We start from the raw sequence: 14,727 nt of genomic DNA, 5'->3' as shown, positions 1-14,727 counted from the left end.
GAGCACCCTGAGGTTAGGAAACTGGCATCGGAGCTGGGCAAACCTAGGTTCAAATCTCTGCCTTGCCACAAGCTGTGTGCCCTGGACATGTCTCTTAACCCTTCTGGGCTTCAGCTCTCTTATCTGTAAAATGGAGTTAACAATGGCCACCTCGTCAGTTTTTCATGAAGACCATAGGAGAAAACGCATTTAGGACGTTTGCACACCTGTCTACGCCCATACCACCCTGAACACGTCGGAGCTCGTCTGATCTCAGAAGCTAAGCAAGGTCGGGCCTGGTTGGTACGTGGACGGGAGGATCTTTGCACAGGTGCCTGGTACACAGGTCATCAATAAATACTGTTGAATGAATGAGTTAATGAATGAATGAGCAGCCCACAGAAAGGCAGCCGTTCTTAAAGACATATCTTTACACATCTTTCTAGCCCGTTTTCCAGAGAACCCAACATGTGGTTCCCGGTAGATCAGTTTCAAGTCCTGCCGCTGAGTGTTCACCCTCTCCTTCTGGCTGCAGCCTGGCCAGCAAGGTTGCCGCCAATCACCAGGACTTGGTCCCACCCTTAACCAGACAACTCACCAATAGGGCCTTCCAGGTGCTAACAGTGGGCGCTTTTTTTTTTTTTTTTTTTTTTTTTACGTTTCATAGGCTCTCTTGCAGTCTTGCCCGCCCCTTTGCCTGCGTCATGCGCGCAGAGCACTGTGGGGCTTGAAGTCTACAAGAGGCGGAGCCGGTCGTGCCCCTGGGTGCCAGGGCTCTGCCCCGAGCTCTCTCGAGACACGCGAGCTGACCTTCTCTCCGCCTCACCCTCGATAGATGGAGGGTCTACCTTGCCAGCAACGGGATCATTTTGCTCTGATAATTCAGTGTTTACTGAAATTTCAGATTTCAGTTTCAGATTCAGTTCTCATATTCTCATTAACGGGCCATTTATGGAAGGTATGGCGGTCGCTCTGAAAAGCCCGCGGTGACTCCCGACCTGCCCTGGTTTCCCTGGAGAATCCACTACAGAACTAGCAATCAGGAATTTTTCTAAACAGTGTGAACCTTGTACTTTTTACACTGCATTATCTCTTAAGATTATAAAAGCTATCAAAGGCTCCCTCCCCAATTGCCTAAGATAAAAGTTCAGAGCCCTTAGCTAGGCATATAAGCTGCCTGACAGCTATTTTGTATTCATTTCATTACACGTGGTCACTTTTGTAAAAGCAGCGTTTCTCAGCCTTTGCCGCATATGAGAATCACCTGCAGAGCTGCATAAAGTATTGGTATTTGTGTCCTACCTAGACCTCAGAATCTTGGAGGAGTGGGCGCAGGCTTCTTAAAGTTCCTGGGGGATTGATTCTCATGGGCAGTCAGCCTTAAGAGCCACTGCTCTGACGCCTGTCAAAACTGCAGGAACATACTTTTCATGGATGTGAGCCTTTGCTCTGTAGCTCCCCCTGTTTAAAGAGGACTTCTTCCCCTGTTCCTGCCCTCATCCCACCAGGCCGATCTCAACTGTTTTCCCTTTTCTTCCCTGTGCCCCAGCCGAGTACTTACTCCTAAAGCACTTTAATACATGGTTCTTTTCAAGCAAGACTGGAGTTATTTGGTTACTTGTCGGTCTCCCTGGATAGGCTCTAAGTTCTGTGAGTGCCAACGGAAAAAAAAAGAGTCCTCTTTTGCTTATTCCAGAGCCAGTGAATCAGAATCTCTCGGGTGGGGCTCAGGCAAAAGTTGTTTACCAGCCGCAGGGATTCTGACTCCTGCCTCCAGCTAGGAATTAGCTTCACAAAAGCCCTGGGTATAGCGCATATTGGTAAATATTTGTCATATTGAATTGATGAGGCATATTGTTCGTTTTTTAAGTCAATCATGTCGTTGCACCTGGTCGCCTCTGATTCCCCTAGAGAACCAAGCACCATGTCTCGTATTCTCTTCTCCATTCACTCATTCATTCATCCAACAGGTATTTTTGGTAGATCATAACAAAGCCCTGGGGATTCAGAAGTAAACAGGAAAACCCAGTTATCACCCTCTGGGATGCGAGCCTACTAACACATTAGCTATGGTATAATTATTATCATTTTTCAGTAATATTGGATTCTTTTCCCTTTGTATTCAAGGGTAAGGAAACGGTCTTATTCTCTTATATCCCCAGGATGCTGCTGGCACACAGAAGGCATTCTGTAACTGTTTGCTGAATCAAGGCAACACATAGCACTTGTCACCATTTGTAAGTATTTATTTGTGCGACTATTTGATTCATGGCTATCTGTCCCATGAGCTGCAAACTCCCGGAAGACAGGGACTGAATCTATTTTGCTCACCCTGCCTGACACAGGGCCTGGCCGGAGTGGGTGCTCAGTTTCTAGTGCTAAGTAAATAAATAATACACGAGTAAGGCATCACTAAGAACAGAAATTCCCCAACCAAACATCCGCTCCCCCCTCCCTCCCTTTTCTCCCCAAAAAGATAAAGAGTACTTTCTTCCTGTGCATTAAAGGATTTCAGGTTAGAGTGAGCATGAGCCCGAGCCCAAACAGATGATGTTTCTTTTACTTACTTACAGGTTGACCTGGGACTCTACTTCAGGGTCTTTTGTTGGCCACATCTGAAGAGGCGGGATGCCAAAGGAGAGCGATGACTTGGCTTTCCATAGAAGAGTTTGTGCCATCTGACTCCCGCAGGACCCCTTCGTCAGCGGATCCATCGGTGGGCCTGGAGGCTGGGGTGCCGAGCTGAAGCAGAAGGAGTTGGGAAAGGCACTGAGAGCAGAGGAATGGCAGGCCGATCACTGGCCTACTCTGACACTGTCCCCTAGAGGCCAGCCCCATTAGGAAGTTGGGGGAGAGGGGTGAAGCCAAGGCACTTGCCAGACCCAGATGCCCCACCGAGACAGTAGCACCCCCTCGCTGTGCGGAGGTGATGCCTGGGCGCACTGGGGGAGGAGTGCGCCCCAGGACCCATGCAATCCTCTCACATCCCTCAGTACTAAGCGAAGTCATCCACTGTGTCAAGAGCCAGTGGGGTCTAAGGTAAAAGGAGGACCAGTGGGCATGCAAGCTGTCACAAACTCCTTCAGAAAAGGCAACATTTGGGGCCCCCCCGGGTGGCTCAGTCGATTAAGCTAAGTCTTGATTTCGCCTCAGGTCATGATCTCGCAGTTTGTGGGATCGAGCCCCATGTTGGGATTCTCTCTCTCTCTCTGCTCCTGCCCCGCTTGTGCTTGTGCTCTCTCTCTCTCAAAATAAGCTTTGAAAAAGAAAGAAAAAAAAAAAAAGGCCACCTTCATTCAGTAAGAGAAAGCTCTGCCTCAAGTGCTTCTGGAGAATCACCCAAGGAGGGACCTCCCGGCCATCACTGTGTGAGTCCAGGAGTGCTTGGGTCTTCTCTCCTCATTTCCAATTAAAATATGCAAAAAAAAAAAAAAAAAAAAAAAAAGCCACTAAAAGGGCCTATACTCGCAACAACACTGTAGATGAAAAGAACCAAATCCACACTTCAAGACTAAAAGCATACACAGTACCTAAGCTGCAAAAGCCTGTCGAATCAAGTGGCGCACAGGAATAAATCGAGAAACGGGTTCCTGCAACCTGTCTGGCTCCTTTCTCTGATGACACAGCGAGGAAGGTGGGAAAGGTAGTTGTGGGAGGAAGGGGCGGCTCTGTGAGAGAAAGGGGGGTATCTCTGCTCCCGACTGGCCTTATCTTCTGAGCCAATTGGCAGCCTTCTTCACTCACCTCTACTTCTAGTGACAAATAAGCAAACAAAATCCAATTACTCGGGAATGCAAAAGTGGAAATAAAAAGCTATCTGAGATGACGCTGTGGCCAAAAGGGCCTCTTCATAATGCCTTCTCAGTAAAGACTGTGACAAGGCCGAGCGCAGAAGGCCTGCTGGCTCAAGCAGCAGCATCAATGAGGAAGAGGCATCTGCACGGGGAACCACCATCCTGCCGCGGACTGGATGCCAAGAGAAGGGAGTCTATACGGGCTGGTGGTGTGGAGCCAGACAGGCGCTGCCCACTCGCAAGCTGCTACAGTGGTACCAGTGAGGCTGCAGGCATGTTAAAAAAGAAAAAAAGGCCGCCGTTGCCAGGTCGCCCTGGCATCCTCCTTTGTGAGCCCTGACCCAGCTTCCCCCCTGTGGCTTCCTGGCCCCGGGGAGCCCACAGGCTGCATACCTGAGCCAGACTTCCAGATAATCTTAGCCTAGGATGGCTTTAGGCTATTTATCTCGGCACCAACCAGACAGACACCAAAGGCCCAAGACTTCCACATCTGACAAACGGCAAGAAACAAGGATCTCGGATGTTATCAGTTGTTCTTTACTCAGTGAGACGCGCCCCCCACCAAGTCTTCCGAAACCCAGACTCCCTAGAATTTATGGCTGCCTTAGCAATGAACAAACAAACAAACAAGCAAACCATGAAGCAGGGCTTCTGGATGAGAGATACAATTTTTGTTTCCTTTTGAACCCTCCAGACTTTTTAAATTACAAAAAAAAAATTACTTATATGCAAAAGATTTATTAAGATTGTGCTCCTAGGGGCACCTGAGTGGCTCAGTCGGTTAAACATCTGACTCTTGATTTTGGGCTCGGGTCGTGATCTCATAGTTCGGGAGTTTGAGCCCCACGTTGGGCTCTGTGCTGACAGCGTGGAGCCTGTTTGGGATTCTGTCTCTTTTTCTCTCTGCCCCTCCCTTGCTCGTGCTCTCTTTCTCAAAATAAATAAAAATAATCTTAAATTTTTTATTTTAATGTTTGTTTATTTTTGAGAGAGAGAGACAGAGCGTACGTGTGAACATGAGCAGGGGAGGGGCAGAGAGGGGCATACGGAATCCAAAGCAGGCTCCAGGTTCTGAGCTGTCAGCACAGAGCCTGACACGGGGCTTGAACTCACGAACCATGAGATCATGACCTGAACCAAAGTCGGATGCTTAACCGACTAAGCCACCCAGGCGCCCCCCTAAAAATAAACTTAAAAACAAAACAAAACAAAAAAAAGCGCACTCCTAAAAGAAGCCCACAAAGGAGTGGAGGAAGCAAGGCAGGGCCATGAGGTTTCATTTGCAGGCAAAGTCCTCTGAGGGGACAGCTTCAGGTTGGGTGCGCTGGGCTGTCCAAAGTGGCCACCACTTGCCACATGGGACAACTGAGTAACTGAAATGTGGGCAAAGTGAGATGTGGAAGCATGAAATACACATTGATTTCAAAGAGTTAATACACATACAAAAGGATTTTAGACATCTCATTAATAACTTCTAGATTGATTACGTGGAGATAAAATTTTGTGACTAGCAGAATTAATTTTAAAGTGGCCGCTAGAAAATGTAAAATCACCTATGTGGCTTGCTTTAGATTTTGGACAGCACCTCAGCTGTCCCGCCTGAGAAGGAGCTGAGGGCCAAAGGTGAGGTTGGGGCAAACCCCCAGGTACGCGGAGCCCTGCACGAGCGCACAGAGCAGCTACAGAGGAGCGAGGGCAGCGCATCTAAGAAGAGGCAAGGCTGGTGTGGGTGTTGGAGCCACAGTGCACTGAAGAGGGGAGGGGAGAAGGGCCCAGAAATAGTGAGGGGACCGGGGGGGTACCTGACTGTGCCCACAACATCCATGTCCACTCCCTTCCTGCTTCCAGTTACCAGAGCGGTGGATCCGTAGGGCTCCTTTCTCTACCTGTCTGCAAAGCTTGGTGGGATGTTTACATATGCAGACTGTGCAATATTCTGGCACTTTTCTACCTAAACACACTCTTAGACACCTCTGTAAGTCAATCACTACAGGTACATCTTTTTTTTTTTTTTTTTTTTTTTTTTTAAGCAATGTCTACACCCCGAGTGGGGCTCGAACTCATGACCCCAAGATCAAGAGTTGCATGCTTTTCTGACTGAGCCAGTCAGGTGCCCCTACAGGTACATCTTTAATACGGAATATTATAGAATGAGACAAACCTTATATACGGCTTCCATTCAACCTTTTAGTTTACTGTAACCTTTAAAGACTTAGATTCATTGTCTGAGCATGTGATTCTCTAGCCCTTGACTCTTCAAGTTTGCTTAAAAATACTTAAATGCTAGCTCTTTTAGATTTTGCCAACCAATTGTATCCGTTTGCCAGAACTTTACCCTTCGAGTTTCGCTTTTTAACCTTTCGGCTACTTCTTGAGCTTCATTTTCTAACTGTTCAAATTCTGTCTCGTCACCGGTCCGTGTTAATCCTTCCATTCATTTGTTATCTTTTTTAGGCTTAACTTCCCAATTTAAAAAAAAATGTATTTTCCTCTTAATCTCCTGACATTTTATCTTTATGGTCTCGCTCCTTAATATAGTTAGCAATTGAGGAACTTCTTGGAAGGATGGCAGAGTAAGTGTGCTTTGGCATAATTCCTTGGAACCCGCGGAAGTAAGCAAAAATAGTCCAATATATAGAAGAAACTTACTGAAATAAGAGAATGGCCAAACTCCGTGCTCTGAAGATCCGCTATACACAGTATGTGTGGACGAATTTGAAAGCGAACACCGCGTTCCACCACCTTACGTAAGGTGAGGCAGGTGAGCAAGAATGTTCTAAAGGCCTGACAATACCTGATTTGGGGGAATGAGGACTGGAAGCCTGGGCAAGACTGGGAAGAAGCTGTTTCTTCTCACTCTTTCTCTGTCTCTCTCTCACGTCCACTGCCTCAGCACGCTAATAAGAAGGGCTGGCCTAATCTGAGGAAAGGCTGAAGGCGGGAGGAAAAAGTCTATCTTAGGAGCCATTTGACCCTCTTGAAAGACATTAGCCAAAAGTACATTGGAGTCCACCACAAGAAGGCCCGCGAGTCATAGGAGGTGACGCTGACCCAGGCCCCCTTCGGAGGGGCCTGTTTGCCCTGGAAATTCCAGGCGACTCCTGCCACGGGCTCACAAACACCACAGGCACGGGGGCTGGCAGATGGGAACAAGAGCCCGAGGAGAGAGGAAAAACAGATGGCACATTCCCACGGTCTCTGGACTCTTCCTGCTTCCTGAGGAGCATCGAGGCCAGACCTCCAGCTCCAGCTCTGACAGAGAAGACGCACCGTTGCTCAGAAGACTAGGGAAGGGAGTCGAGGTAAATCTGCCCACGTTATTAATGGTTAAACACAGACCCGGACAGAACTGCTTCAATTCTGAAAGGGACAGGCAGGAACAAACCAGCCCAGGACCTATGAAAAAAACGTTTGCCAAAGGCAGATGAAGAGGACAGACCAGAAGATTTTTAACAGGTATCGGATGAAAACATGTAACAGCTTTGTTTTCTCAAACAAAACAAAAAACAAAAAAACAACAAGAACTCTCTCAAAACAAATGATCAAATAACACAACAGACAGACTTCATATGGCTCTAAGGTAAAATGCCCTAGAACTGTGGCTGGGAAAAGGCTGATTCAGTGTCCTTGTGCTTCCTGGGAGGCAGACGGGCCCGAAGGAGAAGAAAACAGGTGCTGGTGAGCGAACCTCTGGGAGGGGGCCTTTGGCAGGTGCCTGGGTTTTTATGCAGAGCAGCCCTCAGAACAGTTTACAGTTTTCCCCTCTCAGGTTGTAACTCCCAAGCCCTCAGTGTGCCTTGAGTGTTAGTGTCGTGAGTCTTAAGGGATGTGAGTAGAGACATGTGGACTGCTGATGGCCGCGAGGAAGCATCAGCAGCCATTGAGCGGAACTCAGCCGGGCGCCCCAGGTGGGGACCAGCAGCTGCGGTGGCCGAGGCCAGGCCCCGTCCGTGATGCAGCAAGAAACAGACCACGGAAGGACGCCACTGGGGCACCAGTGCTGTCTCCAACGCTGGGAGGCAGACCCCCAAAGGCAGCAGCAAAATGACATAAAAGGCAACAAGGTCTCGGTTCTGGCTCCTTCGAAGTGTCTGACCTCCCCCTCGGTGCAGGCTGCGCTGATCACAGAGCTTCCGCTGACATCCCAGGAGGAACCTGGAAGCCTTTTGAGAGCCACACCCACTCCCTTGAGCCCTCGATCTTACGCATTAATCCTTGCTCTGATTGTTGGCTGAAAACAACCTCAATCAAGCACACGTCATCATTCTTGCCTCTCTTCAAATCAACGTCAGCTTTTGGGGTCTGAGCTGGCTCAGCAGTCAAGGGAGGGAGCGGAGCTCGGGGCATGGGAAGGCAGAATCCCTCTGTCTGCAAACGTTATACATTTGTTCACTGGTACCTTGTCTCCTCCCTCCACTAGAATGTTCTCTCCATGAGAGCAGGAGCCCCACCTGTCTTATTCACTGGGTATCTCCGGTGCCTAGCAAACAGAAGTACTTGCTATTTGCTGAATGAGTAGGTGACCATGTGAATACAAAACCACGAGGGAAATATTCGCTTGGAATAGGGAGACTATGTCAGACTATTTTGGCCTTTCTTGAATGAGGGCACACTGGTGGCTTGAATCAGACCGCTGTGGGACCTGCTCTATTTCTTTGCCCATCTCTGACAGGCAGCTACTTTGTGAGCACTGTGACAAGTGCATGGAGCAAAGACGATCCATCTGCAAGACATCAATCCAGGCCTGATATATGGCACTGACACTGGAAAATACTTAATGGCTGGCAGCCCCTCCAAAGACACTTTCCTCTCCTGTCATAAGATGCAAGATAGGTACCTACGCCCTCACTTCCATTTGTGCTAAAACTATAGAATCATTGACACGGAGAGTTGGCAAGTCTACTTCAGCCAGCTAGCTGAGGGCTGATTTCTCGTTTTTACCTCCGTACAGGAACCCTCACTGGCTTGCTACTAACTTTTGATCCACGTGTCTAATTGATTTTTGCCGTGATTAAAGAAAGATGCTGTTTATGGCAGTCCCCGTGGAATGACTTACTCAATACCCATCGCAGCCCCATTCCGGTGCGCAACAGTTAGAAAGCTGGAACGTCAATGTCCTACCCTTCGTTGCAGTTCAGAGTTCTGCAGATGAATTCGATTCCACAAATCAGATGCACTCACGAGAGCCTCTCCCTCAGAACAAAGTCTGGAGGATTCATAAAGAGGATACGGGGCGCCATCTTGCTTTCAGAGATCATGACAGAGCTGTTGTGGTTCTGGAGTCAGCAGCTTCTTGAATCTATAGCTTTCTGAAGCCTCAGTGGCAGCTTGGGGACCAAAGCAGAGTTGGTAGCATGGCTCTGCAGCTAGCTAAGGTGGTGACAGCTGCTTGACCCGTCAGCTTCTTGTTATCAATGGCAGCCTTCCTGGTCAGGGCAGAGCACAGTGGTTCTGGGGCCTAGGAGCTATTCCTGGGGGCTCCCAGACTCCCAGACTGGAGTCTCCTATCCATCCTGCCAACAACTTTGTAAGCACTCAACTCCCTGTGCCACAATTAAATCTCATTCTGCTTATACCAGGTAGAGAGGACTCTGTGGTCTGCAACTGGTTCCTGAATGACAGGCCTCCGAGAGGGATGTTTATCAGATTGGATTTTGAGCTGAATGGTTCATGTGACCCTGTGCAGAGTGTGGAGCAGGGCGAGAGTTTCTTCTGTGGGGGTGTAATGGTGGGTATAACCTTCAGTGGCAACAATGTAAGACTGGACTTTTCCGGAGTATGTGGAAATTCTGCCTTCTGAATATAAGAGAGAGCGTGCTTAGAGCACTAAGCCGTTTCTGCTCACACAGCGAAGAAGTGCTGAAGGACAAGCAAAAGGACAGCATGCTAATTGGAGGTGCTTCTCAGGTCACTGCTGGAGGTGGGTAACGATTATGCTATCCCTGTCCCTGACCAGCTTAACACTGCTTTGCGTCTTTTCAAGTGTGCCACCAAAAACTGGTGTATCCACAAGTGTGCTGAAAACACAAAAGAGTTGAGAAATACTAGTCTAACCTATAGATGCTTTAACATTTCCAGTAATACAAATTTTGCTGCATCTTGAAGCAAGCCGTGCTAGCATGGGGCGTACTGACTGCTGGAATGTACTTTCATGTATTGAGCCCAATCTGTTTTATTATCCCTCATACCCACTGTGATTTTAGGTCTAGCCCAGGGCCATACACAGAGTGGAGTGGGCCCAATTCCTTTTTCATTTGACACGCTTTCAAATCTGGGCAGGCAGCTATTATAGCCTCTGTGAATTTTCTCTTTATCAAGTAAAACACCCTCCCCCGCTACTGAAATCTTTTCTCTTTACTGGATCGGTCCCATCGGACATAAACTTCTCTTTAAAACAAAAGCAAAAGCAGAAAACCCCAAATCAAAACCAAATAAAACCAACCAACAATTTTTCAACTCGTAGCCCTTCCACGCCAGAGGAGAGCTCACTGCATTCATGGTTTCTAGTTCCTTTCCTTGATCTCTTGAAGTCAAGTCAGGGTGACTTTCACTCTCGCTGTTCCAAAGAAACTGTTCTTGTCAAAGGCCGCCAATGACCCTGCGATGCTAAATCCAACAGTCAGTTCTAAGTTCTTTCTCTTGTTTGACCTATCAGCAACATCTGACACAGAGAATCATTACCCCCCCCCCCGTTTTATTTTTTAGACTGTTTATACTGATTTCCCCCCAACCAATTTTTTTTTAATTACATCCTGTATCCGTGACACAATGGTTTCACATTTAACTCTCCAAGTCTAAATTTTAGTTGGGATTTATGCGAACAGTTCATGAAAGTCCATCAAATTACAGTCGTCCTTTCTGACTAATGTTTAGTTAGTGATTCCTTTCTTTTTCCTAAAGTCTTCTGGTATCCTTCCCCCCCCCCCCCCACATTTGTTTCCTTCTCCTATTTCACGGTGATTCACAGTTGCAGTGAGGGAACAAACAAAAACCTTAATGGACTCTTTCACAAACTTCCTACCCAAGATCCCTATCTGTGCTATCCAGCGAGGGAGTGGCAGAGCACATGTGGCTGCTGAGCACTTGAAATGTGGCTCGTCTCCACTGAGATGCCGTGAGTGTAAGATACACACCAGAATTCGAAGAAAGTACCAAAAGAAACAGTAAATTATCTTCGTTATTTTTAATATTGATTACATGTTAAAAGGGTCACGTTTTGGATATAGTAAGTTAGCAAAAACAACTGTTAAAATTAATTTCACCTGTTTCTTGGTACTTTTTAAGATATGGCGACCACAGGGGGTGAGTCAGCCTGGCTTACTCAGTCGGTAGAGTACGTGACTCAATCTCAGGGTTGTGAGTTTGAGCCCCGTGTTGGACACGGAGCCTACTTAAAAAAAAAAAAAAAAAAAAAAAAAAAAAAAGATATGGCTCCTAGAAAACTTTAAATCCCATTTGTAATTCTACACACTTGCTATGCTATGACCAGAAGAAGCCACTCGCTTCTTTTCACTTAACGTCTACGAATATCCTCGATATCTTTCCAACTCAGAAAACAGAGATTGACGTCAATCTTTTTAATCTTTTTGGCATCAAATTATTAGCATTATATTGCTATTCTCCCAATGGCTTTTTTTTTTTTTTTTACTTTCACAAGCAATCCTGCAGGAACAGGAACAGCCTTTAACATAAACCTCCTTCGGCAGTGACACCTCGTTGCTAACCCGCATCTGCCTCCTGTCCTCCAAGATCCTAGCTCCAGAGACAAGCAGATGTGTGGCTCATATTTTCCCACACCCCTGCACTTGCATATGCTGCTTTAGAAATTTTTTTCCCTCAGGAAAACCAGCAGCGAGTCTCACTGTACAGGCCAAATGTCTAATAATTTTCTTATAGCACTGCCTGTCAGGCTCCATCTCTGCTCAGATCTTTAACTCTGGAAACCAGACAACCAAACATAATTTCTCATATTAACCTTCTAAAGCAAAATGAATTTGACTATTGTCTTCCTCTGAGAAAGGAAGCTGGTTTGCATTAACTTAAACTCTTGGCGAATAATAAAACTTGTTTTTTCCCTTCTCTTAGGAGAACAGACATAATATGAAAATTAATTTTCTTCTGTTGGCCCTAAGAGCCCATTATGTCAGCCCAATACAAGACAGCTCTTAATAATCCTTCCCAGGAAGACTGCTGTTTTTCCAAAGGAAAACTGACAGCGGCAGATTTATTTGTGATTAAATACTTAACAGCCCAACACAAACAAAAAGAATAACTACATAATATAGAGGAATGAAGATTATGAAAACAGCCCATATTAAAATAATTGTTTATGAAACTACCTGGGGGAAGAGAGTCTCCTGGAAAAAAAGAAAAAAAAAAAATCAAAGAATCTCGAAGTCGGGAGAAACTCAAGGAAGAAGAAGGCAACACAATGCATAAGAGACAATTGTTCTTTTGTGACCCTATCTTGGCCTTGAAAGCCATGTTCAGGAACAAAAAGCTTTTGTCTTGTATTCTCACAAGGTGTGGGTTATATGCATTACTAACAAGGAAGCCACTATGTAGGAAGCAATATTTGAGAAAGGAGAAAATATGTTTTCTATTTGTGATTCAAAATCTCTATGTAGGGCTCCGCACCCACTGCGGCTAAACTTAGTAAGCATACTTTCAACACTCAACTAAGGTAGTCTTTTACGACGAGAACTAAAAGATGCAGAAATCCCAGTGCTGTGACTCTCGGGTGGCATCAGGGTATCTGTATTTTGAAAAGCTTCCCAAATGTGGTGATACCTTTTTTTGAGGGGTCAAACCAGTATCCAGTTCCCTTCTGGCAATAGCACTATGGATTTTCCTTTGGGCAATCACTGCCTCTTGGTCTCTACGGATGGAAGCAATCTAATCCCTCTCTTCCGGGTTGGGCACTTGATCTAGACTCGGCCAATTAGCACGCTTTACCCACTTCTGGCCAAAAAGATTGGTTCAAGGATGAGCATACAACCCGAGAGATACAATGAATGCCAAGCTTGGGAAACATGCCCTAGAACGATCGAAAGAGAGGCACTAACTTTCTGCTGGGATTGTATACTGGTAGAAAGTAAGCCCGCAGCGCCTAGGTGGCTCAGTTGGTTAACTGTCAGACTTTGGGTCAAGTCATGATCTTGCGGTCGGTGGGCTTGAGCCCTGCGTTGGGCTCTGACAGCTCGGAGCCTGGAGCCTGCTTTGGATTCCGTGTCTCCTCTCTCTCTCTCTGCTCCTTTCCCACTCGCCCTCTGTCTCACTCTCTCTCTAATATAAATAAACATTTAAAAAATTAATTAAAAAAAAGAAAGTTAAGCCCAAAATGGTTAACTTTCTTTGCCTAAATGCAGAAAGACCTGGAAAACAAAGTCAACCCAGAAAATGAAGAAAGCCTATGGATTTGAGCACCTGGGTCTGTCCTATCCCAAAGCTTGCTTGGTTTACTCCAGAATGTTGCAATTGCACGAACCAAAAAGAAAAATTAACAACCGGTAAGGCGCCCATCAGAAAAGATGCAATGCGTTACTAATCCTGCTTGCGGCTACAGAAGAACTGCTTGATGATCACACCGGGGTAGCCAGAAAGGAGTAAGAACCAGTTGACCACTGAGTCTGCACCCCACCATCCAAGCCATCACTTTTTACCTGGCATCAGAGCCACAGGCATTGTTGCTGCAAGTAGCTATGAAAGCAGAATCGTGAATGATTCGTGGTAAACATAATGAGGCAAGCTTTGACTTCATTATTAAGGAAAGGCCATAGAGTTGCCCAATAACAAAAAAGCTCGCAGTAGTGGGCTCCTTGACCTTAGACGTAATAAGCAGAAGGTGATCAGCTGTGAAGTCTGTTGTAAAAAAAAAAAAAAAATTCTGGCAGGGACCTAGCAGGGTGGTTTCCAAAATCTATCCCTGGACCCGTAGTACTGTAAGCTTGTTAGAAATACAATTCACAGGAGGTGCCTGGGTGGTTCAGTCAGTTGGGCCTCTGTTCGCCTCAGTCATGATCTCAGGGTTTGTGAGTTCGGGCCCCACGTCGGGCTCTGTGCTGACAGCTCGGAGCAGCTCGGAGCCTGCTTCGGATTCTGTGTCTTCCTCTCTCTCTGCGCCCCCCCGCCCCCTGCCCTCCGGCTTACCCCCCTCCCTCAAAAATAAATAAATAAACATTAACAACGACAACAAAGCAATAATACAATTGATAGACCCACCCAGACCTAGTGAATCAGAATCTGTGGGGGTGGGTCCCAAGAACTGTTCTGGGAAGTCCTCCTAGTGATTCTCATATATGTTCGGTTTGAGAACCACCATATTTGGACAAGAGGGCCTGGTTCCCAAGTACAGTTTCCTGAGCCCCCATCCCCAGAGATTCTGATTCAGCACATTTGAGGTTGGGCTTGAGAATCCGCATCTCTACCAAGTTGATGCCGTAGGTCCAGAGACCACACTTGAAGAACCGCTGAGAGGCTAACTCAAGTGACGCGTTGTTGAAAGTCTTTGACCTTTAGAATCTGCCTTTCAAATTCAGTCCTACACGTTAGTAACCCTAATACTGTGGCTCATGTGTGGTTTGGCTCCATGAAGTGTTGCAGCCAAAATGATAGTAAAGCAATAGAGTCACTTAAAATAACTCTGGTTCATCAAATGTATTTCTCGATCACCGCAAAAGTCACAAAAGGTAATAGATATATTTCTTTTTTTTTTTTTTAATTTTTTTTGTCAACGTTTATTTATTTTTGGGACAGAGAGAGACAGAGCATGAACGGGGGAGGGGCAGAGAGAGAGGGAGACACAGAATCGGAAACAGGCTCCAGGCTCTGAGCCATCAGCCCAGAGCCTGCCGCGGGGCTCGAACTCCCGGACCGCGAGATCGTGACCCGGCTGAAGTCGGACGCTTAACCGACTGCGCCACCCAGGCGCCCCTAGATATATTTCTTAAAATAC

General features: G+C 46.6%; 1 protein-coding gene across 5 annotated transcripts in view; it reads right to left on the bottom strand.

Annotated features, from left to right (window-relative positions):
- GARNL3 (GTPase activating Rap/RanGAP domain like 3) overlaps positions 1 to 14,727 on the bottom strand; it is a 149,783-nt gene that overhangs the window by 129,830 nt on the left and 5,226 nt on the right. For 4 of the 5 annotated variants that reach the window (XM_045043198.1, XM_023242730.2, XM_011288430.3 and 1 more), the window contains exon 2: positions 2,551 to 2,721. In XM_045043198.1, the coding sequence (XP_044899133.1) occupies positions 2,551 to 2,693 (143 nt within the window). In that variant the 5' untranslated portion in view covers positions 2,694 to 2,721. Of the gene's footprint in view, positions 1 to 2,550; positions 2,722 to 4,166; positions 4,251 to 14,727 lie in introns of those variants that run through there. The other variant, XM_045043200.1, reaches the window with a different exon arrangement.

The sequence above is a fragment of the Felis catus genome, chromosome D4, assembly GCF_018350175.1.
Source record: "Felis catus isolate Fca126 chromosome D4, F.catus_Fca126_mat1.0, whole genome shotgun sequence".
Taxonomy (NCBI): domain Eukaryota; kingdom Metazoa; phylum Chordata; class Mammalia; order Carnivora; family Felidae; genus Felis; species Felis catus.
Note: the sequence above shows the minus strand (reverse complement) of the source record. Positions and strands in the feature narration are given on the sequence as shown.